We start from the raw sequence: 25919 nt of genomic DNA, 5'->3' as shown, positions 1-25919 counted from the left end.
CCTATGTCCATGAGAACAGTCTCCCATGGGATACCATGCAGTAATTCCTAGACAGGGGAGAAACTACAACTTCCTCAATTCTGTCCTGTTCAAGAGCATGTAAAGTCCATTTTTGCTGCGTGAAGAGCCCTCAGGTTTGGGAACACCAAGGGTTCAGGCTCCTGACAGCAGCGTGGCAGAACTTGACCATCACAGCGCAGATGTTGGGCTGAACACGCAGGGCTGGAGAACAGGCTGCCCAGCAGTACTTCCACACAACTGAAGCCAAAGTCACAAAACAGGGCCTCCAAACCCCAGGGGACAGCTCAGCCAGAAGAAAGGCACATTAGCAATGCCTCTCTGCACTGGGGAAGCTTCAGGGGGCTCATGTGACTTGGAAGCTGGGTTTGGGGCCTCACTGCCAATGGCAAGCACAAGCTCCCACTCCTGACTTCACCGTATCAGGTTATACAGTTATCTTTTTTTTTTTTTTTTGTAATTATTAACCTTTTCACAAATATCTGGGGGCAAACTGCTGCCAGGCCAAAGGTTTCTCCTTGGTAACAAGTGGTGTCTAAGGAAGCACAAGTGGCAATGGGGGTCTCCTCCCTCCGGCTCTTCCACCAGCAGCTGGAAAGAAAAAGTCTCTCTGAGCTCTGATGTGCCTTTCAGAGGGCATGGGGAGTCTCCCCAAAAGGCAGAGCCACCAATAAAAGCCTTCCTGGAGGATTTCTGCTTATTCCCCACAGAGCATAGCTGCCAACCATCGGTACCTCCCTGCTGCTACCCACCTCCTCCCTGCTCACTACACCCTCAGCACCCAGCTCTGTATGCAGGGGAACCACCTCTCCCACTCTCTTCTGAGCTTCCTCTGGCCCTCCGCCAGGACTCCCAGCATGCCCCTGCCGTACCTTCACCTGCAGCCAGCGGTGTCCAGCTGCACTCAGGGGTTCCACGCAAGACACGCGTCCGGACGGACAGACGGCACCAAGCCTCCATCCTCCGCCACTGCTGGAGACAGCTCCTCTCAGACCACATGGCCACCACTGGAAAAGTAAGGACGCCTTGTTGCCTTTTTTCCTTCTGCCCTCCCACAGAGATACCCTGGGAATGCCTCAGCAGCACGCTTGGGCTGCAGACCATCTTTTCTCTGACTCCCCTGTCTCACCCAAACCTCTTTGGCTTACACAAGCCTGTGCTCTCATATAGCTGCAGCACGTCAGTATCTGTGTGAGGCAGTAGCTTACCCAGCACGGGGGGGCTGTAAACAACTTTCTCCCACTGAAAACTGAGCAGCTGTTTTGCTATGAACGCTACCTGAATGCCAGCTGCTCCACTGCTCCAGACCCCTTCTCCAGGAACGCGGTGTGCGATTCAGTTTCCTTCCAGAAGTGCCTCAGTCCTCTCCTCTCCTAGGGAACGGCTTGCAAGAGGGAGACCGCAGGATCCCATTGAAAGAACAGGCTGCTGAAGTGGTCACTGGGAGGGCACAGGCCAGGGCAGATTGAGCGTTTAGTACTTCCTTGGAGCTGTGCTACTGACAGAGGCCGACAAACCACCAATTGACCTGTTTTTAACCAATTACTCTTTCTCAAAGGCGCACCTTCGCACACAGCCTCACCGCTCCCATTCTTCCAGGTTATCCGATGCAGAGCTGCAGTTGCCTGGGCAGCGGGCAAATCCCTCTCTGTTGAGGAGATAGAGGTTGCACCTCCAAAGGCACATGAAGTGCGTGTCAAGGTAAAAGCACATTGTTTTTTTTTAGTTTCATTACTTGTTTTATTATTTGCTTTCCCGCCTCTTCCCCCCATTTCCATTTGGGATATTTTTTGGAGGATTTAATGATTCTGTGATTGGGAATCAGGTTGCATTGAAGCTTAATCTTTCCCTAGGTTAGGGCGTAGTAATGTTTGTCTCCTTCCCAATTTCCTGGATCGATCATGGGGATCAATGGTGGTCAAGCTCTTTCTGGAATCATATTACCATAGAATATCCTAAGCTAGAAGGCACCCACAATAGGCTCACTGAATCCAACTCCTGTTTCCACACAGTACCACCCGAAATTCAAGTCCTATATCGGAGAACATTGTCTAAATGCTTCTTGAACTCCAGCAGCTTCACGCTGTGACCACTTCCCTGTGGTGACTGTCCCATGACTGACTATCCTCTGGTGAAGAACCTTTTCCCAACACACAGTCTCATCTTCTCCTGATGCAGCTCCACTGCATTCCCCTGGACCCTGCCACCATCAAGCAGAGCTCAGTGCCTGCCGCTTTGCTCCCCTCATGAGGAAGAAGTAAGGTTGCTGTAAGGCCACACCTCAGTCTCCCCTTCTCTGGGCTAAAAAACCATGGGACTTCAGCCACCCCTCACACATCTTGTTCAGAGCCTTCACCATCTTTGTAAGTCTTTTTTGGACACTCTCAAATAGTTTTAGTTTTATGTCCTTCCTATATTGTCGTGCCAAAACTGCAAACAGTGCTTGAGGTGAGGCTGGCCCAGTGCAGAACAGAGTGGGATGATCCCTTCCCTAGACTGTCTGGCAGCGCTGGACGTGATGCACCCCAGGGTATGCTTCGCCCCATGGGCTGTGCCAGGGCACACTGCTGGCTTAGATTCAATTTGCCAGCAATCAGAACCCCCAGGTCCTTCTCCACAGGGCTGCTCTGCAGGCTCTCAACCCCCAGTCTGTGCAAATATCTTCAGTTGCCTGCGCCAGCCGCAGAATTTAGCACGTGCTCCTGTTAAGTTCATCTGTTGGTGATTGCCAAGATCTCCATTTTGTCAAGATCTCTCTTCAAGACCTTTCTGCCCCCTAGAGAGCCAACAGCCCCTCCCTAATGTAGTATTATTTGCAAACTTACTTAGTATACCATCAAGTTCCATATCCAAATCATTGACGAAATCATTAAAGAAAACTGGCCCCAAGATGGAGCACTGACAAAACCCATTAGTGACTCGTCACCAGGTAGTTATGACCACATTTAGTATAGCCTTCTGAGCCCAACCCATCAGCCAGTTGTTCATCCACTGAATTATGTTTCAGTGTGGCTGTATGCTGGACATTTGGTCCTGAAAGATAAAGACAGAAACGGTACTGAAACATTTGCTAAAAGCCAAGAAGGCTTCTCTTGGTCAAGTGAGAGGGAGGGTGGGGTGACGGACTAGCCTTGTCGTAAAAGGAGATTAATTCATTACGCAGGACTTTCCCCCCATGTGAACCCACACTGGATGTGACCAATTATCTTTCAAGTACTTTACAATACCTCCCAGAATAATCTACTCTACACAATTCTGCCAGGCAAAGAAGTGAGACTGACAGACCTGTAATTACCAGGATTGTCTTTCTTGTTCTTCATGACGACTGGGAAGTTTACCACCTTCTAGTAGATATGAACATCTCCAGATTTCCCAAACTAGTGAAAAATAATTAAGAGCAGCCCCACAATGAAATCAGCCAGCTCTTTGAGAACCCTGGAGCAAATACTATTGGGCCCCATAGATCAATAAGCATTCAGGTGGAGCAAAAAACCACAAGCACAGTTATGTGACATTTCACAGTTCCCACAGTAAAGACACGGAGGGTCGCAGAGCCAATCAACATTGTTCCAAATGTTCTCTGCACTTTTACCACTAACAGATTGTGGCTACAGGGATCTGTCGCACAGACGACCACGTTCTTGATGGTACATTTCCTGATCTAGAATTCCCAGTCATCCCAGGCCATGAAGGAGCGGGGATTGTGGAGAGCATTGGAGAAGGAGTGACCTCTGTGAAACCAGGTAACCACCGCACGCAGCCAGGACTCAGCTCTCAAAGTCTGTAAGGCTGCCCAGAGATCAGAAACTCCCTCTGGCTGCACACCAGTTGTGCTATGCTATCACACACACTTTCCTCATCAACACCACAAAGTGCTTGAGGCGGGCTCTGAACATGTTCTGTGGACAGGGAAAGCAGAGCGTTCATGCCAGGGTGCAGTCATCACAAAGCTCAGCAGAGGCACACCAACAGGCTGTCAAGTGAAAGCACCTAATGCTGGAACTGCTTTGTTCCAGGAGACAAAGTCATAATCTCACCACATCCTCAGTGTGGAGAATGCAGCTTCTGCTTGAATCCTGACTCCAACTACTGCGTGAAATCACAGTGAGTTTGTTTTCACCTACCCCTTTACCCGAACAGGCTAAACTGTCAACAATTCTGACATGCACACACATGTACCTTATGCGATGAGCAACTCATGCACATACTTCCATCAGCCTCACTGAACCACAAAACCTGCTGCCGGACAAGACCAGCAGATTCACTTGCAAAGGGAAACAGATCCATCATTTCCTCTGGAACAGCACCTTTGCAGAATACACTGTGGTGCCCGAGTACACCCTGGCCAAGATAGATGCTGCTGCACCTCTGGACAAAGTCTGCTTGCTTGCCTGTGGTTTTCCCACAGGCTATGGGGCTGCCATCAACACTGCCAAGGTTGGTATTCAGACATGTCAAAAATAAGTGTCCCACGGCCACTTTCATATCCTCAAAAAAGCAATAGACACTTCCTCCTCACACGGGAGACTAATCCAGCCCCACGTCACGCAGGTAAAACCGGGCTCCACCTGTGCCGTCTTTGGCCTCGGAGGAGTTGGCCTCTCTGTTGTCATGGGTTGCAAGGCAGCTGGAGCGTCCCGCATCATTGCCATCGATATCAACAAGGACAAGTTTGCCAGGGCCAAAGAGCTGGGAGCCACCGAGTGCATCAACCCTAAAGACTTCAAGAAGCCTATCCAGCAGGTGCTCACCGAGATGACCGGCCATGGCGTGGACTACTCCTTTGAAGTCGTTGGGACTGCAGATACCCTGGTATGTGACATTTTAGCACGTCTTCCTTCCCAGAATCCCATCAGACAAATTCCATCACAGCACTTGGTTTCTTGTGTGCTGCCTGCACTTCAGGCCATTCTGCTTGGGGGAGGAATGATTCAGGAGTTTCACAACAGGAATGGAGCTTTCCAAGGCTGATGCAGAAAACAGCCTCCATTATTAGGTACCAGGGAGGCACAAAACCTGCAAGGAAAGAATGCATTTATGACAAATTCATCTAATGATCTATGTGCTTGCCTGTCCCACCAGATTGCTGCCCTGGCCTCTTGCAATATGAACACTGGAGTCTGTGTATTGATTGGGGAACCACCTGCTGGTTCAACAGTTCCCATTGATCCATTCCTTCTACTAAGTGGGCGCACCTGTAAAGGGATTCTGCTTGGAGGTAGGAAGCCGAGAAAGACATTTAGGCATTTCATGCTTCTCCCTTCACAGGAACTCCCAAATGTTTCTGGAACAAATATGCTTCAGGACATGCATTAACCCTTCCCTTGAGAATGCAATTACACTGTTCAGCAATGTACTCAGCGCCAGGGCAACGTCCCAGAAAGTCTCGAGAGGCTGCTGATGTTAAAGCTACAAGTGAAAATGAACACTGAATTTTCACCTTATATTAATATGCATACAACATAACAATAAATCTGCAGTAATGTTATCAACTTCCTGACCCTCTTGCGAGGCCCGGCACCAAGCAGCTCCTCCAGGGTTTCTTTACCAAACCAGCATTTCTCCAGTTATTCACTGCATGCCATTTCTCCCATTTCCAGGCTGGAAAATGAGAGACTCTATCCCCAAATTAGTTGTCAGCTATTTGGAGAAGAAATTTAACTCTGACTTGCTGATCACACACACGCTCCCGTTTGCTAAAATCAATGAGGGATTTGAATTGCTACGTGCAGGCAAAAGGTGAGATTCTGATTCGGACCAACAGGAGTGATGCACAGCAGCTATTGAAGCTGCACTTCTGTCAGCTTGCGGACACTGCCAGTAGCACCACTTGTAACTCCTCCCTTCCTTTCCTCCCTCTTTAGCATTCGCAGCGTGCTGCTCTTCTGAAGGATGCGATCAGGGCAGCACGAGTGCAGCACACGGCCCAGCAGATGCCCTCCTGTGCGGGCCTTTCCCTCCCCCATCGCCCTTCATGGACTGTAAAGACAGAAGCACAAGGAACTTGTCAGCGGTGCTGCTGCTGCCAGCGCTCCTGAGCCCATCCTCTCCTGAGAAAACAGTTATATAAATAAAGGCTGTCTTGCAAACTCTTCCCGTGGAGTGCTGTGAAACAATAGGTGCTGATGTTTCTGACTCGCACGTTCTTTGCCTTTCTTTGCACTCTTTCACACCAAACACCTCGCACATTCCTTTTCTTGAACTGCGGACGGTACTCCAGAGGCGGCATCACCAGGACAGAGTACTGAGGCAGCATAACTTCCCTCAGCCAGCTGTAGGTGCCGCTCCTTTTAACTCATCCCAGGATAGCATTGGCCTTCCTGGCCACAAGAGCACACTGCTGGCTCAGTGGTTCGTAGCGCTGCACAGTGCCATGGATTCCTCTCGGTCTCTCTCTGCCCCTTCCTCAGTTTTAGCTCACAGAGTGGAAAGGCTCCTTCCCTCAGAGTGGAGGCCCAGCCCAGAACAAGTTGCACCACCCAGAGTTTACCTTTACAGCCACTGGGAACTTTCCTTCCTCTTTCTTCCTCTTTCCATTATTTCTTTTTATTTTTTTTTTTCTTTTACTACATTCATTTTTATAAGATTCCATTAAACAAAAGGAAGCGTTCCTTATCTGTGAATACCACACAATTGAGAAGAACGAGGTGACAGGTAGAAGACTGCAGAAAACAAACTAAGCATCTTATGGCTTTTTCTGCATTTGTAATCAAGGAACTGGAACAGGAGCTATTTCTATTCAACCACCTCACTACAAAACCTGTTCCTGCATCTGATCGCACAGAAGAAAAACAATTTCTTACTACTTAGCCTAAACCTCCCCATAGTGCACCTCTGCACCATTCCAGTGCATCCCGTCAGCTGCCAAAACAAATATGGAATCTTGCTGCTTTCAGCAACCTAGAAGCGTGGACAGAGGCACTTCTATCTTGGAAAACATGGCCTACGCCAACTTATCTTTTTAAAGAGATGATAGCCACTTCCAGTAGTCCTAAGTACACAAAGGTAGACAAAGGCTGAAATAAGGGGACAGAGAAAACAGTGTATATCAGCTGAACATGTCCCTGAGCAGCCCAACAGGGTTAATGATTTGAAGACCGGTTTACTGAGAGATTAGACCTATCAGAAGGAGCTGCCCAAACATATATGTGTCTACTTGACTCAGCTTGCACAGCAATTAAGACCCAAACATCAAGGATTTCTGATCCGTGAAGTCAGGTCCAAAGACTTTTTTGGACCATAAAAGCAGTCTGTGTTGGTGAAGCTCAGCAGAAGAATCTCATCTCTCTCTGGGCAGGCTGCATGAGAACCAACAGCATGAACTAGATCATTGGCATGTTCGTTCAAAGGAGAGGGAGGAGGGTTTCAATTCTACGTAACTGATCCCGTCTGTAGTAACGCGGATTCAGTAGAAACAAGAGTGGAATCACGTCTCAGTTCTCGGTGGCTTCTAAGAAAACTTTTTCTGTGGAGGCAAAGCAGTTTTTCAGTATCAGCTAAGATGCAGCTAAATCATGAGCTCAACAGAAGTCAAAGAAGGTTTGATTAAACCCAGCTAGCGGGGATAGAAAGGACAGAGAGAAATTGCCCTCCATGTGAAAGACACATGGTGCTTCCGAGGCCCTTCATGGCATGAATTTTAGGGAATATAACATCAGTCTTCAGGGCGGAGGATCAAAAACAAAAACAAAAAGAGCAAGGGAATGAAGCAGAACAAACTTCCTCAATTCTGTCCAGTTCAAGAGCATGTAAAGTCCATTTTTGCTGCGTGAAGAGCCCTCAGGTTTGGGAACACCAAGGGCTCAGGCTCCTGACAGCAGCGTGGCAGAACTTGATCATCACAGCGCAGATGTTGGGCTGAACACGCAGGGCTGGAGAACAGGCTGCCCCGCAGTACTTCCACACAACTGAAGCCAAAGTCACAAAACAGGGCCTCCAAACCCCAGGGGACAGCTCAGCCAGAAGAAAGGCACATTAGCAATGCCTCTCTGCACTGGGGAAGCTTCAGGGGGCTCATGTGACTTGGAAGCTGGGTTTGGGGCCTCACTGCCAATGGCAAGCACAAGCTCCCACTCCTGACTTCACTGTATCAGGTTTTACAGTTATCTTTTTTATTTTTTTTTGTAATTATTAACCTTTTCACAAATACCTTGGGGCAAACTGCTGCCAGGCCAAAGGTTTCTCCTTGGTAACAAGTGGTGTCTAAGGAAGCACAAGTGGCAATGGGGGTCTCCTCCCTCCGGCTCTTCCACCAGCAGCTGGAAAGAAAAAGTCTCTCTGAGCTCTGATGTGCCTTTCAGAAGGCATGGGGAGTCTCCCCAAAAGGCAGAGCCACCAATAAAAGCCTTCCTGGAGGATTTCTGCTTATTCCCCACAGAGCATAGCTGCCAACCATCGGTACCTCCCTGCTGCTACCCACCTCCTCCCTGCTCACTACACCCTCAGCACCCAGCTCTGTATGCAGGGGAACCACCTCTCCCACTCTCTTCTGAGCTTCCTCTGGCCCTCCGCCAGGACTCCCAGCATGCCCCTGCCGTACCTTCACCTGCAGCCAGCGGTGTCCAGCTGCACTCAGGGGTTCCACGCAAGACACGCGTCCGGACGGACAGACGGCACCAAGCCTCCATCCTCCGCCACTGCTGGAGACAGCTCCTCTCAGACCACATGGCCACCACTGGAAAAGTAAGGACGCCTTGTTGCCTTTTTTCCTTCTGCCCTCCCACAGAGATACCCTGGGAATGCCTCAGCAGCACGCTTGGGCTGCAGACCATCTTTTCTCTGACTCCCCTGTCTCACCCAAACCTCTTTGGCTTACACAAGCCTGTGCTCTCATATAGCTGCAGCACGTCAGTATCTGTGTGAGGCAGTAGCTTACCCAGCACGGGGGGGCTGTAAACAACTTTCTCCCACTGAAAACTGAGCAGCTGTTTTGCTATGAACGCTACCTGAATGCCAGCTGCTCCACTGCTCCAGACCCCTTCTCCAGGAACGCGGTGTGCGATTCAGTTTCCTTCCAGAAGTGCCTCAGTCCTCTCCTCTCCTAGGGAACGGCTTGCAAGAGGGAGACCGCAGGATCCCATTGAAAGAACAGGCTGCTGAAGTGGTCACTGGGAGGGCACAGGCCAGGGCAGATTGAGCGTTTAGTACTTCCTTGGAGCTGTGCTACTGACAGAGGCCGACAAACCACCAATTGACCTGTTTTTAACCAATTACTCTTTCTCAAAGGCGCACCTTCGCACACAGCCTCACCGCTCCCATTCTTCCAGGTTATCCGATGCAGAGCTGCAGTTGCCTGGGCAGCGGGCAAATCCCTCTCTGTTGAGGAGATAGAGGTTGCACCTCCAAAGGCACATGAAGTGCGTGTCAAGGTAAAAGCACATTGTTTTTTTTTAGTTTCATTACTTGTTTTATTATTTGCTTTCCCGCCTCTTCCCCCCATTTCCATTTGGGATATTTTTTGGAGGATTTAATGATTCTGTGATTGGGAATCAGGTTGCATTGAAGCTTAATCTTTCCCTAGGTTAGGGCGTAGTAATGTTTGTCTCCTTCCCAATTTCCTGGATCGATCATGGGGATCAATGGTGGTCAAGCTCTTTCTGGAATCATATTACCATAGAATATCCTAAGCTAGAAGGCACCCACAATAGGCTCACTGAATCCAACTCCTGTTTCCACACAGTACCACCCGAAATTCAAGTCCTATATCGGAGAACATTGTCTAAATGCTTCTTGAACTCCAGCAGCTTCACGCTGTGACCACTTCCCTGTGGTGACTGTCCCATGACTGACTATCCTCTGGTGAAGAACCTTTTCCCAACACACAGTCTCATCTTCTCCTGATGCAGCTCCACTGCATTCCCCTGGACCCTGCCACCATCAAGCAGAGCTCAGTGCCTGCCGCTTTGCTCCCCTCATGAGGAAGAAGTAAGGTTGCTGTAAGGCCACACCTCAGTCTCCCCTTCTCTGGGCTAAAAAACCATGGGACTTCAGCCACCCCTCACACATCTTGTTCAGAGCCTTCACCATCTTTGTAAGTCTTTTTTGGACACTCTCAAATAGTTTTAGTTTTATGTCCTTCCTATATTGTCGTGCCAAAACTGCAAACAGTGCTTGAGGTGAGGCTGGCCCAGTGCAGAACAGAGTGGGATGATCCCTTCCCTAGACTGTCTGGCAGCGCTGGACGTGATGCACCCCAGGGTATGCTTCGCCCCATGGGCTGTGCCAGGGCACACTGCTGGCTTAGATTCAATTTGCCAGCAATCAGAACCCCCAGGTCCTTCTCCACAGGGCTGCTCTGCAGGCTCTCAACCCCCAGTCTGTGCAAATATCTTCAGTTGCCTGCGCCAGCCGCAGAATTTAGCACGTGCTCCTGTTAAGTTCATCTGTTGGTGATTGCCAAGATCTCCATTTTGTCAAGATCTCTCTTCAAGACCTTTCTGCCCCCTAGAGAGCCAACAGCCCCTCCCTAATGTAGTATTATTTGCAAACTTACTTAGTATACCATCAAGTTCCATATCCAAATCATTGACGAAATCATTAAAGAAAACTGGCCCCAAGATGGAGCACTGACAAAACCCATTAGTGACTCGTCACCAGGTAGTTATGACCACATTTAGTATAGCCTTCTGAGCCCAACCCATCAGCCAGTTGTTCATCCACTGAATTATGTTTCAGTGTGGCTGTATGCTGGACATTTGGTCCTGAAAGATAAAGACAGAAACGGTACTGAAACATTTGCTAAAAGCCAAGAAGGCTTCTCTTGGTCAAGTGAGAGGGAGGGTGGGGTGACGGACTAGCCTTGTCGTAAAAGGAGATTAATTCATTACGCAGGACTTTCCCCCCATGTGAACCCACACTGGATGTGACCAATTATCTTTCAAGTACTTTACAATACCTCCCAGAATAATCTACTCTACACAATTCTGCCAGGCAAAGAAGTGAGACTGACAGACCTGTAATTACCAGGATTGTCTTTCTTGTTCTTCATGACGACTGGGAAGTTTACCACCTTCTAGTAGATATGAACATCTCCAGATTTCCCAAACTAGTGAAAAATAATTAAGAGCAGCCCCACAATGAAATCAGCCAGCTCTTTGAGAACCCTGGAGCAAATACTATTGGGCCCCATAGATCAATAAGCATTCAGGTGGAGCAAAAAACCACAAGCACAGTTATGTGACATTTCACAGTTCCCACAGTAAAGACACGGAGGGTCGCAGAGCCAATCAACATTGTTCCAAATGTTCTCTGCACTTTTACCACTAACAGATTGTGGCTACAGGGATCTGTCGCACAGACGACCACGTTCTTGATGGTACATTTCCTGATCTAGAATTCCCAGTCATCCCAGGCCATGAAGGAGCGGGGATTGTGGAGAGCATTGGAGAAGGAGTGACCTCTGTGAAACCAGGTAACCACCGCACGCAGCCAGGACTCAGCTCTCAAAGTCTGTAAGGCTGCCCAGAGATCAGAAACTCCCTCTGGCTGCACACCAGTTGTGCTATGCTATCACACACACTTTCCTCATCAACACCACAAAGTGCTTGAGGCGGGCTCTGAACATGTTCTGTGGACAGGGAAAGCAGAGCGTTCATGCCAGGGTGCAGTCATCACAAAGCTCAGCAGAGGCACACCAACAGGCTGTCAAGTGAAAGCACCTAATGCTGGAACTGCTTTGTTCCAGGAGACAAAGTCATAATCTCACCACATCCTCAGTGTGGAGAATGCAGCTTCTGCTTGAATCCTGACTCCAACTACTGCGTGAAATCACAGTGAGTTTGTTTTCACCTACCCCTTTACCCGAACAGGCTAAACTGTCAACAATTCTGACATGCACACACATGTACCTTATGCGATGAGCAACTCATGCACATACTTCCATCAGCCTCACTGAACCACAAAACCTGCTGCCGGACAAGACCAGCAGATTCACTTGCAAAGGGAAACAGATCCATCACTTTGTCTGGATCAGCACCTTTGCAGAATACACTGTGGTGCCCGAGTACACCCTGGCCAAGATAGATGCTGCTGCACCTCTGGACAAAGTCTGCTTGCTTGCCTGTGGTTTTCCCACAGGCTATGGGGCTGCCATCAACACTGCCAAGGTTGGTATTCAGACGTGTCAAAAATAAGTGTCCCATGGCCACTTTCATATCCTCAAAAAAGCAATAGACTCTTCCTCCTCACACGGGAAACTAATCCAGCCCCACGTCATGCAGTTAAACCAGGCTCCACCTGTGCCGTCTTTGGCCTCGGAGGAGTTGGCCTCTCTGTTGTCATGGGTTGCAAGGCAGCTGGAGCGTCCCGCATCATTGCCATCGATATCAACAAGGACAAATTTGCCAAGGCCAAAGAGCTGGGAGCCACCGAGTGCATCAACCCTAAAGACTTCAAGAAGCCTATCCAGCAGGTGCTCACCGAGATGACCGGCCATGGCGTGGACTACTCCTTTGAGGCTGCTGGGACTGCAGATACCCTGGTATGTGACATTTTAGCACGTCTTCCTTCCCAGAATCCCATCAGACAAATTCCATCACAGCACTTGGTTTCTTGTGTGCTGCCTGCACTTCAGGCCATTCTGCTTGGGGGAGGAATGATTCAGGAGTTTCACAACAGGAATGGAGCTTTCCAAGGCTGATGCAGAAAACAGCCTCCATTATTAGGTACCAGGGAGGCACAAAACCTGCAAGGAAAGAATGCATTTATGACAAATTCATCTAATGATCTATGTGCTTGCCTGTCCCACCAGATTGCTGCCCTGGCCTCTTGCAATATGAACACTGGAGTCTGTGTATTGATTGGGGAACCACCTGCTGGTTCAACAGTTCCCATTGATCCATTCCTTCTACTAAGTGGGCGCACCTGTAAAGGGATTCTGCTTGGAGGTAGGAAGCCGAGAAAGACATTTAGGCATTTCATTCTTCTCCCTTCACAGGAACTCCCAAATGTTTCTGGAACAAATATGTTTCAGGACATGCATTAATCCTTCCCTTGAGAATGTAATTACACTGTTCAGCAATGTACTCAGCGCCAGGGCAACGTCCCAGAAAGTCTCGAGAGGCTGCTGATGTTAAAGCTACAAGTGAAAATGAACACTGAATTTTCACCTTATATTAATATGCATACAACATAACAATAAATCTGCAGTAATGTTATCAACTTCCTGACCCTCTTGCGAGGCCCGGCACCAAGCAGCTCCTCCAGGGTTTCTTTACCAAACCAGCATTTCTCCAGTTATTCACTGCATGCCATTTCTCCCATTTCCAGGCTGGAAAATGAGAGACTCTATCCCCAAATTAGTTGTCAGCTATTTGGAGAAGAAATTTAACTCTGACTTGCTGATCACACACACGCTCCCGTTTGCTAAAATCAATGAGGGATTTGAATTGCTACGTGCAGGCAAAAGGTGAGATTCTGATTCGGACCAACAGGAGTGATGCACAGCAGCTATTGAAGCTGCACTTCTGTCAGCTTGCGGACACTGCCAGTAGCACCACTTGTAACTCCTCCCTTCCTTTCCTCCCTCTTTAGCATTCGCAGCGTGCTGCTCTTCTGAAGGATGCGATCAGGGCAGCACGAGTGCAGCACACGGCCCAACAGATGCCCTCCTGTGCGGGCCTTTCCCTCCCCCATCGCCCTTCATGGACTGTAAAGACAGAAGCACAAGGAACTTGTCAGCGGTGCTGCTGCTGCCAGCACTCCTGAGCCCATCCTCTCCTGAGAAAACAGTTATATAAATAAAGGCTGTCTTGCAAACTCTTCCCGTGGAGTGCTGTGAAACAATAGGTGCTGATGTTTCTGACTCGCACGTTCTTTGCCTTTCTTTGCACTCTTTCACACCAAACACCTCGCACACTCCTTTTCTTGAACTGCGGACGGTACTCCAGAGGCGGCATCACCAGGACAGAGTACTGAGGCAGCATAACTTCCCTCAGCCAGCTGTAGGTGCCGCTCCTTTTAACTCATCCCAGGATAGCATTGGCCTTCCTGGCCACAAGAGCACACTGCTGGCTCAGTGGTTCGTAGCGCTGCACAGTGCCACGGATTCCTCTCTGTCTCACTCTGCCCCTTCCTCAGTTCTGGCTCACAGAGTGGAAAGGCTCCTTCCCTCAGAGTGGAGGCACCAGCCCAGAACAAGTTGCACCACCCAGAGTTTACCTTTACAGCCACTGGGAACTTTCCTTCCTCTTTCTTCCTCTTTCCATTATTTCTTTTTATTTTTTTTTCTTTTACTACATTCATTTTTATAAGATTCCATTAAACAAAAGGAAGCATTCCTTATCTGTGAATACCACACAATTGAGAAGAACGAGGTGACAGGTAGAAGACTGCAGAAAACAAACTAAGCATCTTATGGCTTTTTCTGCATTTGTAATCAAGGAACTGGAACAGGAGCTATTTCTATTCAACCACCTCACTACAAAACCTGTTCCTGCATCTGATCGCACAGAAGAAAAACAATTTCTTACTACTTAGCCTAAACATCTCCATAGTGCACCTCTGCACCATTCCAGTGCATCCCGTCAGCTGCCAAAACAAATATGGAATCTTGCTGCTTTCAGCAACCTAGAAGCGTGGACAGAGGCACTTCTATCTTGGAAAACATGGCCTACGCCAACTTATCTTTTTAAAGAGATGATAGCCACTTCCAGTAGTCCTAAGTACACAAAGGTAGACAAAGGCTGAAATAAGGGGACAGAGAAAACAGTGTATATCAGCTGAACATGTCCCTGAGCAGCCCAATCACAGAATCACAGAATCACAGAATTGCCAGGGTTGGAAGGGACCTCAAGGATCATGAATCTCCAACCCCCCTGCCACATGCAGGGCCACCACCATTCCACCTAATGCTAGACCAGACTGCCCAGGGCCCCATCCAATCTGGCTTTGAACACCTCCAGGGACGGGGCATCCACAACCTCCCTGGGCAGCCTGTTCCAGTACCTCACCACTCTCTCCGTAAAGAATTTCCCCCTGACATCCAACCTATATCTCCCTTCCCTCAGCTTAAAACCATTTCCCCTTGTCCTGCTGTCACTCACCCTTTCAAAGAGTTGATTCCCCTCCTCTTTGTAGGCTCCCTTTAGGTACTGAAAGGCTGCAATGAGGTCACCCCGCAGCCTTCTTTTCTCCAGGCTGAACAAGCCCAGCTCCCTCAGCCTGTCCTCATAGGGGAGGTGCTCCAGTCCCCTGATCATCTTTGTGGCCCTCCTCTGGACCCTCTCCAACAGCTCCCTGTCTTTCCTGTACTGGGGGCTCCAGACCTGGACGCAGTATTCCAGATGGGGCCTCACAAGAGCAGAGTAGAGGGGAACAATCACCTCTCTGTCCCTGCTGGCCACCCCTCTTCTGATGGAGCCCAGGATCCCATTTGCCTTCCGAGCCACAAGGGCACACTGCTGGCTCATGTTAAGTTTTTCGTCTACCAAGACCCCCAGGTCCTTCTCCACAGGGCTGCTCTCAAGGACCTCTCCTTCCAGTCTGTAGGGATGCTTGGGATTCCTCCGGCCCAAGTGCAAAACTCTGCACTTTGCAGTGTTGAACCTCATCAGGTTCACCCGGGCCCACCTTTCTAGCCTCTCGAGGTCCCTCTGAATGGCATCCCGTCCTTCAACTGTGTCAACCACACCACTCAGCTTGGTGTCGTCAGCAAACTTGCTGAGGGTGCACTCAATTCCGTCATCAATGTCATTGATAAAGATGTTAAAGAGCACCGGTCCCAAGACAGATCCCTGGGGGACGCCGCTCGTTACCAGCCTCCACCTGGACATAGAGCCATTGATGATCACCCTCTGTCTGCGGCCTTTCAACCAGTTTCTTATCCATCGAGCGGTCCACCCATCAAATCCACATCCCTCCAGTTTGGAGAGAAGGATGTGGTGGGGGACCATGTCAAAGGCCTTGCTCAAGTCCAGGTAAATGACATCGGTCGCCTTTCCCTTGTCCACCGATGCCGTCACTCCATCATAAAAGGCCACCAGATTGGTCAAGCATGACCTTCCTCTGGTGAAGCCGTGCTGGCTGTCACGGATCACACGCCCTTTCCTCATGTGATCAAGCATGTCATCCAGGATGATCTGTTCCATGATCTTCCCAGGCACAGAGGTGAGACTCACCGGCCTGTAGTTCCCAGGGTCCTCCTTGCTCCCTTTCTTGTAAATGGGAGTGACGTGACCCTTCCTCCAGTCATCCGGGACCACACCAGACAGCCACGACTTCTCAAATATGATGGAGAGCGGCTCGGCAACCACCTCAGCCAGCTCCTTCAGAACCCTGGGATGCATGCCATCCGGCCCCATAGACTTGTACACATTCAGTCTCATGAGGCGGTCTCGGACCTGCTCTGTCCTCACAGCAGGGGGGGATTTACCACCCCAGTCCCCACCCAGAGGTGTAGGGATGCAGGGCTCAGGGACGGAAGGAGTACTGGAGTCCTGGCCGCCAGTGAAGACCGAGGCAAAGAACTCATTCAGTACCTCGGCCTTCTCTTCGTCCGTTGAAACCAGTTCTCCTTTTACGTTTACCAAAGGAGATACACTCGCTTTGGCCTGTTTCTTCTGGCTAATGTACCTATAGAAAGTCTTCCTGTTGTTTTAACAACAGGGTTAATGATTTGAAGACCGGTTTACTGAGAGATTAGACCTATCAGAAGGAGCTGCCCAAACATATATGTGTCTACTTGACTCAGCTTGCACAGCAATTAAGACCCAAACATCAAGGATTTCTGATCCGTGAAGTCAGGTCCAAAGACTTTTTTGGACCATAAAAGCAGTCTGTGTTGGTGAAGCTCAGCAGAAGAATCTCATCTCTCTCTGGGCAGGCTGCATGAGAACCAACAGCATGAACTAGATCATTGGCATGTTCGTTCAAAGGAGAGGGAGGAGGGTTTCAATTCTACGTAACTGATCCCGTCTGTAGTAACGCGGATTCAGTAGAAACAAGAGTGGAATCACGTCTCAGTTCTCGGTGGCTTCTAAGAAAACTTTTTCTGTGGAGGCAAAGCAGTTTTTCAGTATCAGCTAAGATGCAGCTAAATCATGAGCTCAACAGAAGTCAAAGAAGGTTTGATTAAACCCAGCTAGCGGGGATAGAAAGGACAGAGAGAAATTGCCCTCCATGTGAAAGACACATGGTGCTTCCGAGGCCCTTCATGGCATGAATTTTAGGGAATATAACATCAGTCTTCAGGGCGGAGGATCAAAAACAAAAATAAAAAGAGCAAGGGAATGAAGCAGAACAAACTTCCTCAATTCTGTCCAGTTCAAGAGCATGTAAAGTCCATTTTTGCTGCGTGAAGAGCCCTCAGGTTTGGGAACACCAAGGGTTCAGGCTCCTGACAGCAGCGTGGCAGAACTTGATCATCACAGCGCAGATGTTGGGCTGAACACGCAGGGCTGGAGAACAGGCTGCCCCGCAGTACTTCCACACAACTGAAGCCAAAGTCACAAAACAGGGCCTCCAAACCCCAGGGGACAGCTCAGCCAGAAGAAAGGCACATTAGCAATGCCTCTCTGCACTGGGGAAGCTTCAGGGGGCTCATGTGACTTGGAAGCTGGGTTTGGGGCCTCACTGCCAATGGCAAGCACAAGCTCCCACTCCTGACTTCACTGTATCAGGTTTTACAGTTATCTTTTTTATTTTTTTTTGTAATTATTAACCTTTTCACAAATACCTTGGGGCAAACTGCTGCCAGGCCAAAGGTTTCTCCTTGGTAACAAGTGGTGTCTAAGGAAGCACAAGTGGCAATGGGGGTCTCCTCCCTCCGGCTCTTCCACCAGCAGCTGGAAAGAAAAAGTCTCTCTGAGCTCTGATGTGCCTTTCAGAAGGCATGGGGAGTCTCCCCAAAAGGCAGAGCCACCAATAAAAGCCTTCCTGGAGGATTTCTGCTTATTCCCCACAGAGCATAGCTGCCAACCATCGGTACCTCCCTGCTGCTACCCACCTCCTCCCTGCTCACTACACCCTCAGCACCCAGCTCTGTATGCAGGGGAACCACCTCTCCCACTCTCTTCTGAGCTTCCTCTGGCCCTCCGCCAGGACTCCCAGCATGCCCCTGCCGTACCTTCACCTGCAGCCAGCGGTGTCCAGCTGCACTCAGGGGTTCCACGCAAGACACGCGTCCGGACGGACAGACGGCACCAAGCCTCCATCCTCCGCCACTGCTGGAGACAGCTCCTCTCAGACCACATGGCCACCACTGGAAAAGTAAGGACGCCTTGTTGCCTTTTTTCCTTCTGCCCTCCCACAGAGATACCCTGGGAATGCCTCAGCAGCACGCTTGGGCTGCAGACCATCTTTTCTCTGACTCCCCTGTCTCACCCAAACCTCTTTGGCTTACACAAGCCTGTGCTCTCATATAGCTGCAGCACGTCAGTATCTGTGTGAGGCAGTAGCTTACCCAGCACGGGGGGGCTGTAAACAACTTTCTCCCACTGAAAACTGAGCAGCTGTTTTGCTATGAACGCTACCTGAATGCCAGCTGCTCCACTGCTCCAGACCCCTTCTCCAGGAACACGGTGTGCGATTCAGTTTCCTTCCAGAAGTGCCTCAGTCCTCTCCTCTCCTAGGGAACGGCTTGCAAGAGGGAGACCGCAGGATCCCATTGAAAGAACAGGCTGCTGAAGTGGTCACTGGGAGGGCACAGGCCAGGGCAGATTGAGCGTTTAGTACTTCCTTGGAGCTGTGCTACTGACAGAGGCCGACAAACCACCAATTGACCTGTTTTTAACCAATTACTCTTTCTCAAAGGCGCACCTTCGCACACAGCCTCACCGCTCCCATTCTTCCAGGTTATCCGATGCAGAGCTGCAGTTGCCTGGGCAGCGGGCAAATCCCTCTCTGTTGAGGAGATAGAGGTTGCACCTCCAAAGGCACATGAAGTGCGTGTCAAGGTAAAAGCACATTTTACTTCTTTATTGGAAACTGCTGTTCCGGTGGGTGTACTGCTTGGCTGGCATGGTGTGGTCAGCGTACTCTCTTCCTAGCACTCAGCTCTGCACGTTATGTTCAGATGCTACAGGACAGGATGGCCAATTATTCCATTGGCATCCTGTCTTGTACCAGAGGTTGTGTGGTTAGCAGAATTACTTGTGTAACTTTCCCCTTGCATTCGGCAATTGTGAGGCCCCACCTTGAGTACTGTGCTCAGTTTTGGCCCCTCAATACAAAAGAGACATTGAGGTTTTGGAGGAGATCCAAAGAAGGGAAAGAAGGGTTGTGAAGGGCTTTGAGAATATGTCCTATGTTGAGTGACTGAAGTAACTGGGGTTCTCTGGACTTACAAAGAGAAGGCTGAGGGGGGACTTGATTGCTCTCTTCAAATACCTGAAAAGTGATTGCAGTGAGAGCGGTGTTGGTCTCTTCACACGGACAGGTGACACAACAAAGGTCAATGGACTCAAGTTGCATCCATGCATGTTTAGGTTGGATATTACGAATAAAATTCTCTACAAAAAGGCTTGATAAGAACTGGAATAGGGTTCCCAAGGAAGTTGGCTGAATCACCATCCCTGAATGTTTTTAAAAATGTCTGGATGTGGTGCTCTGGGACATGATTTAGAGGCAGGCTGATAAAGTTCGGGCAGTACAGTTAGGTTGTGGTCGAACTTGATGAGATTGAAGCTTTTTTCCAACCTGAGCAGATCTATGATTCCAATCACTAAGTTGGGTGCTTGGCTTCTGGCTCATCCTATCATGTGGCTCAGCCCAGATCTTGCTGCTCCCTTTCCATACCATTTTCCATGCCTTTCTTTCAAAAGCGCACCATGGAAGAATTGAGGAAGTGTGACATGAACAAAAAGAAAAAAAAAAAGAAAGAGAGAGAAAAAAAAAAAATCATAGGAATCAAAGCTTGCAGTTTTGCCACCTGAGGACAAATAACCATTAAAAGTAAACATGTCAACCCAATCCCATTCTTACCAGGCTCCCATGTATGAGAGCTATGAAGCTCAGGAGCGCTGTGATAAAAAGCAGCAACATCCAACCTACTGAACTGAATGAGTGGTATAATCCATGCTGTCCCTTGATCATCACTATGGATTGCACAGCACTAATGAGACCTGCTTTTTTTTTTTTTTTTTTTTTGTTAGGAAAAAGATTAGTGTTCTGATTAAATGCAAACATTTTTAGAATGTGCCAGCTTGTAGATAGAAGCACACGGCTATGTACAGCAATGCCCTGAGAAGGGGGATTGCTGTAACATGCCAGTAGCCATTGAGTGTCCTACGTGTCACAGACCTCTCCCCAGATTTTGGCACCAATGATATTCAGGTAAACAGAAAAGAACAGTCTCCACTGAAATATCAAAGAACGACTGCAAAGCGTAGCACTTTGCTCACAGCTAAGTTTTAATGCACTGTGTCTGACAGTCACGCGGGAACACCCATTCCCAAAAGCCAGAAAGACAGAGACATGCCAACAACAAATCCAAAAGCCCTGCAGCAGTGCACAGAGGAAAGTCATATAAAGAATTCAGCACGAGCAGAGGACTTGTGCCTGGCCTGAGCACAGAGACACCAGCACGAGATGGTAGCACCAACTGTGGTGGCACCCACAAAAACTGCAGCCACCAGTTTGGTCTTTTGAAAGCCAGTTGTTTTGACAGCTCACCCACTCTCTCCACTTCAACAGATCGCAGCCACAGGGATCTGTCACACAGATGAACATGTTCTAGAAGGTAAATTTCCTGACGTAGAATTCCCAGTCATCCCAGGCCATGAAGGAGCGGGGATTGTGGAGAGCATTGGAGAAGGAGTGACCTCTGTGAAACCAGGTAACCACCGCACGCAGCCAGGACTCAGCTCTCAAAGTCTGTAAGGCTGCCCAGAGATCAGAAACTCCCTCTGGCTGCACACCAGTTGTGCTATGCTATCACACACACTTTCCTCATCAATACCACAAAGTGCTTGAGGCGGGCTCTGAACATGTTCTGTGGACAAGGAAAGCAGAGCGTTCATGCCAGGGTGCAGTCATCACAAAGCTCAGCAGAGGCACACCAACAGGCTGTCAAGTGAAAGCACCTAATGCTGGATCTGCTTTGTTCCAGGAGACAAAGTCATTCTCTTCGGACTTCCCCAGTGTGGAGAATGCAGCTTCTGCTTGAATCCTGACTCCAACTACTGCGTGAAATCACAGTGAGTTTGTTTTCACCTACCCCTTTACCCAAAACAGGCTAAACTGTCAACAATTCTGACATGCACACACATGTACCTTATGCGATGAGCAACTCATGCACATACTTCCAACAGCCTCACTGAACCACAAAACCTGCTGCCTGACAAGACCAGCAGATTCACTTGCAAAGGGAAACAGATCCATCACTTTGTCTGGATCAGCACCTTTGCAGAATACACTGTGGTGCCCGAGTACACCCTGGCCAAGATAGATGCTGCTGCACCTCTGGACAAAGTCTGCTTGCTTGCCTGTGGTTTTTCCACAGGCTATGGGGCTGCCATCAACACCGCCAAGGTTGGTATTCAGACATGTCAAAAATAAGCGTCCCACGGCCACTTTCATATCCTCAAAAAAGCAATAGACACTTCCTCATACAGGAGGCTAATCCAGCCCCACATCATGCAGGTAAAACCGGGCTCCACCTGTGCCGTCTTTGGCCTCGGAGGAGTTGGCCTCTCTGTTGTCATGGGTTGCAAGGCAGCTGGAGCGTCCCGCATCATTGCCATCGATATCAACAAGGACAAATTTGCCAAGGCCAAAGAGCTGGGAGCCACCGAGTGCATCAACCCTAAAGACTTCAAGAAGCCTATCCAGCAGGTGCTCACCGAGATGACCGGCCATGGCGTGGACTACTCCTTTGAGGTCGTTGGGACTGCAGATACCCTGGTATGTGACATTTTAGCACGTCCTCCTTCCCAGAATCCCATCAGACAAATTCCATCACAGCACTTGGTTTCTTGTGTGCTGCCTGCACTTCAGGCCATTCTGCTTGGGGGAGGAATGATTCAGGAGTTTCACAACAGGAATGGAGCTTTCCAAGGCTGATGCAGAAAACAGCCTCCATTATTAGGTACCAGGGAGGCACAAAACCTGCAAGGAAAGAATGCATTTATGACAAATTCATCTAATGATCTATGTGCTTGCCTGTCCCACCAGATTGCTGCCCTGGCCTCTTGCAATATGAACACTGGAGTCTGTGTGTTGATTGGAGTAACACCGGCCGGTTCAACAGCTCCCATTGATCCATTCCTTCTACTAAGTGGGCGCACCTGTAAAGGGACTCTGGCTGGAGGTAGGAAGCCGAGAAAGACATTTTAGACATTTCAGTCTTCTCCCTTCACGGGAACTCCCAAATGTCTCTGGAACAAATATGCTCTGGGACATACATGTAATGCGCTCCATCAGAATACAATTGCATGACCCAGCAATGTACTTGGTACCAGAGCAAAAGGAAATCTATCTCATAGTTGTTATCCACTAGCATCTAAGGCATTGTGAATGTTTCAAGCTTGGCAGAAGGACTTTGTGGAAGGCTGCTGATGTTAAAGCTACAAGTGAACACTGAAATTCCACCTCACAGAATAATAGAATCATAGTATATACTGTGTTTGAAAGCATCCATAATCGAGCATGCAACATAACAATAAATCTGCAGTAATTTTATCAACTTCCTGACCCTCTTGCGAAGCCCGGCACCAAGCAGCTCCTCCAGGGTTTCTTTACCAAACCAGCATTTCTCCAGTTATTCACTGCATGCCATTTCTCCCATTTCCAGGCTGGAAAATGAGAGACTCTATCCCCAAATTAGTTGTCAGCTATTTGGAGAAGAAATTTAACTCTGACTTGCTGATCACACACACGCTCCCGTTTGCTAAAATCAATGAGGGATTTGAATTGCTACGTGCAGGCAAAAGGTGAGATTCTGATTCGGACCAACAGGAGTGATGCACAGCAGCTATTGAAGCTGCACTTCTGTCAGCTTGCGGACACTGCCAGTAGCACCACTTGTAACTCCTCCCTTCCTTTCCTCCCTCTTTAGCATTCGCAGCGTGCTGCTCTTCTGAAGGATGCGATCAGGGCAGCACGAGTGCAGCACACGGCCCAGCAGATGCCCTCCTGTGCGGGCCTTTCCCTCCCCCATCGCCCTTCATGGACTGTAAAGACAGAAGCACAAGGAACTTGTCAGCGGTGCTGCTGCTGCCAGCGCTCCTGAGCCCATCCTCTCCTGAGAAAACAGTTATATAAATAAAGGCTGTCTTGCAAACTCTTCCCGTGGAGTGCTGTGAAACAATAGGTGCTGATGTTTCTGACTCGCACGTTCTTTGCCTTTCTTTGCACTCTTTCACACCAAACACCTCGCACATTCCTTTTCTTGAACTGCGGACGGTACTCCAGAGGCGGCATCACCAGGACAGAGTACTGAGGCAGCATAACTTCCCTCAGCCAGCTGTAGGTGCCGCTCCTTTTAACTCATCCCAGGATAGCATTGGCCTTCCTGGCCACAAGAGCACACTGCTGGCTCAGTGGTTCGTAGCGCTGCACAGTGCCACGGATTCCTCTCTGTCTCACTCTGCCCCTTCCTCCGTTCTGGCTCACAGAGTGGAAAGGCTCCTTCCCTCAGAGTGGAGGCACCAGCCCAGAACAAGTTGCACCACCCAGAGTTTACCTTTACAGCCACTGGGAACTTTCCTTCCTCTTTCTTCCTCTTTCCATTATTTCTTTTTATTTTTTTTTTTCTTTTACTACATTCATTTTTATAAGATTCCATTAAACAAAAGGAAGCGTTCCTTATCTGTGAATACCACACAATTGAGAAGAACGAGGTGACAGGTAGAAGACTGCAGAAAACAAACTAAGCATCTTATGGCTTTTTCTGCATTTGTAATCAAGGAACTGGAACAGGAGCTATTTCTATTCAACCACCTCACTACAAAACCTGTTCCTGCATCTGATCGCACAGAAGAAAAACAATTTCTTACTACTTAGCCTAAACATCTCCATAGTGCACCTCTGCACCATTCCAGTGCATCCCGTCAGCTGCCAAAACAAATATGGAATCTTGCTGCTTTCAGCAACCTAGAAGCGTGGACAGAGGCACTTCTATCTTGGAAAACATGGCCTACACCAACTTATCTTTTTAAAGAGATGATAGCCACTTCCAGTAGTCCTAAGTACACAAAGGTAGACATATAGTGCTTGCCCAATAGCTAGGTAAGGGATGCTGAAATAAGGGGACTGATAAAACTCCTTTCTAGCATGTCCGTCCCTAACCTCTACTGATGCATGCAGTTTTCCCACTCCACATGTAGGACTCTAAACACTAGCCCTTGCTGAACCTCATCATATTCATCTCCGACCAATTCTCCAGCCTATCCAGGTCTCACTGAATGGCAACTTAGCCTTCTGGTGTGGCAACCACTCCTCCCAGCTTCATATCATTAGCAACCCTGCTGAGGGTTCATTGCATCTATCCATCTAGGTTACTGATGAAGATGTTGAATGTAACCAAGCCTAGTACCAACCCCTGGGAAATTCCAATAGCTATAGGCCTCAAACTAGACGCTGTGGTGCTGATCACAGCTCTCTGAGCTCTGCCAATCAGCTAGTTCTCAACCATCCTCACTGTCCACTCATCTATCTCACACTTCCTAAGGTTACCTACAAGGATTTTTTGGGAGACAGTGTCCAAAGCCTTGCTGAAATCAAGGTACACAACATCCACTGCTTTCCTCTCATCTACCCAGCTGATCAGGCCATCATATAAGGCTACCAGATTGATCAATTACCATTTCCTCTTGCTGAATCCATGCTGACCAATCCCGGTACCTTTCTTTTCATCCACCTCATTCAGCAGTGGTCCTACGTTCTCCCTAGCTTTGCCTTTGCTATTTACATACTTAAGGAAGTTTTTCTTGTTGTCCTTGACCTCCATCAACAGATTTAATTTCAAGCAGGCCATAGCCTTTCTTATCGCACCCTTACGTGCACTGACAACATTTCCATATTTCTCTCACATGGGCAGACACCTCTTCGACACTCTTTGACATTCTTCTTCCACTTGAGTCTTTCCATGAGCTCCTTGCTCATCCGTGCAGGTCTCCTGCCAAATTTGCCTTGTTTCTTACTCTTGGGGACACACTAATCTTGAGATTGGAAGAAGTAGTACTTGAATGTCAACCAACTCTTAAGGCCCTTTACATTCCAATGTCCTAACTCATAGGATACCTCCAAGTATGTTCTTGAAGAGGTCAAAGTTTGCTCTCCTGATGTCCAAGGCTACAGTCTTATTTATTTCTTTGTTTCTTCCATATAACATCTTGAACTCCACTTTCACATTGTTGCTGCATCCAAGGCTTCCCCCAGCCTTCACACTTCCAACCAGTTCTTCCTTGTTTGTAAGAACAAGGTCCAGCAGCACACCTCTCCTCCTTGAGTCCTCCATCACTTTTGTCAGAAAGTTATCTTCCATGCACTGCACGAACCTCCTAGAATGCTTGTGCCTGGCAGCATTGCTTTTCCAGCAAATATCCTCTATAGATACTCTGGCCCCTTGAAAAGACATCTGTTGGTTTTTCTGCTTATATAACTCTGACTTTTTGATACCAGCCTCGGAGAACTTTACAGAATGGAACAGCAAAGAGAAATTAAATAGAGCATTTATATCCTGTAATGCATAAATGCTCAAAGTACTGTAGTTGGAGCCCTTAAATGCAGTGAATATCCTCCTGACACTGCAGCAGTACAATTCTATGCTAGCTAGCAGTATCATATTTGTTTTTCTAGCAAAAGAATTCATTCTCTGCACAAAAAGAAATGCAAGGATTTGAAAGGACTCAAAATTAGCAATTGTTATAAGACTCCCATTCCGTAATAGCTCTTTTCCACTTAGCCATTCTCCTTCACTAAATGAACAGAATCAACTGTCATGAGTGTTTAACATAACCTCGTCA

General features: G+C 48.6%; 3 protein-coding genes and 2 long non-coding RNA genes across 7 annotated transcripts; 3 read left to right on the top strand and 2 right to left on the bottom strand.

The window, feature by feature from the left end:
- Positions 1–899: 899 nt before the first annotated feature.
- LOC116241697 (alcohol dehydrogenase 1-like) lies at positions 900–6112 on the top strand. The gene is made up of 9 exons (XM_090139309.1): positions 900–1033; positions 1618–1719; positions 3620–3761; positions 4035–4122; positions 4236–4455; positions 4570–4830; positions 5101–5236; positions 5619–5757; positions 5883–6112. The coding sequence occupies exons 1-9, from the start codon at positions 1016–1018 to the stop codon at positions 5905–5907; spliced, it is 1131 nt and encodes a 376-aa protein (XP_089995435.1). The 5' UTR covers positions 900–1015; the 3' UTR covers positions 5908–6112.
- Positions 4828–8695, bottom strand: LOC149918211 (uncharacterized). Of its 2 annotated transcripts, none has more exons than XR_016466125.1 (3): positions 8558–8695; positions 8168–8276; positions 4828–5034 (listed from the first exon to the last, which is right to left on the bottom strand). It is a non-coding gene; the product is annotated as an uncharacterized LOC149918211 (long non-coding RNA). The 2 variants fall into 2 exon arrangements; XR_016466124.1 differs by lacking the exon at positions 4828–5034 and adding an exon at positions 6219–7483.
- Positions 8567–13776, top strand: LOC149918210 (alcohol dehydrogenase 1-like). Its single transcript, XM_090139313.1, has 9 exons — positions 8567–8700; positions 9285–9386; positions 11287–11428; positions 11702–11789; positions 11903–12126; positions 12237–12496; positions 12767–12902; positions 13285–13423; positions 13549–13776. The coding sequence occupies exons 1-9, from the start codon at positions 8683–8685 to the stop codon at positions 13571–13573; spliced, it is 1134 nt and encodes a 377-aa protein (XP_089995439.1). The 5' UTR covers positions 8567–8682; the 3' UTR covers positions 13574–13776.
- On the bottom strand, positions 12494–18217 carry LOC149918209 (uncharacterized). 2 transcript variants are annotated; one of them, XR_016466127.1, is made up of 3 exons: positions 18080–18217; positions 17690–17798; positions 12494–12700 (listed from the first exon to the last, which is right to left on the bottom strand). It is a non-coding gene; the product is annotated as an uncharacterized LOC149918209 (long non-coding RNA). The 2 variants fall into 2 exon arrangements; XR_016466126.1 differs by lacking the exon at positions 12494–12700 and adding an exon at positions 16637–17005.
- Positions 18089–23238, top strand: LOC116241442 (alcohol dehydrogenase 1-like). Its single transcript, XM_090139308.1, has 9 exons — positions 18089–18222; positions 18807–18908; positions 20647–20788; positions 21062–21149; positions 21264–21483; positions 21595–21855; positions 22126–22261; positions 22745–22883; positions 23009–23238. Exons 1-9 carry the CDS (start codon positions 18205–18207, stop codon positions 23031–23033), a joined length of 1131 nt encoding a protein of 376 aa, XP_089995434.1. The 5' UTR covers positions 18089–18204; the 3' UTR covers positions 23034–23238.
- Positions 23239–25919: the final 2681 nt, after the last annotated feature.

Source organism: Phasianus colchicus, chromosome 4 (genome assembly GCF_987193195.1).
Source record: "Phasianus colchicus chromosome 4, bPhaCol1.hap1.1, whole genome shotgun sequence".
Taxonomy (NCBI): domain Eukaryota; kingdom Metazoa; phylum Chordata; class Aves; order Galliformes; family Phasianidae; genus Phasianus; species Phasianus colchicus.
The sequence above is the reverse complement of the archived record's forward strand: the minus strand, read 5'-3'. Positions and strand labels throughout refer to the sequence as shown.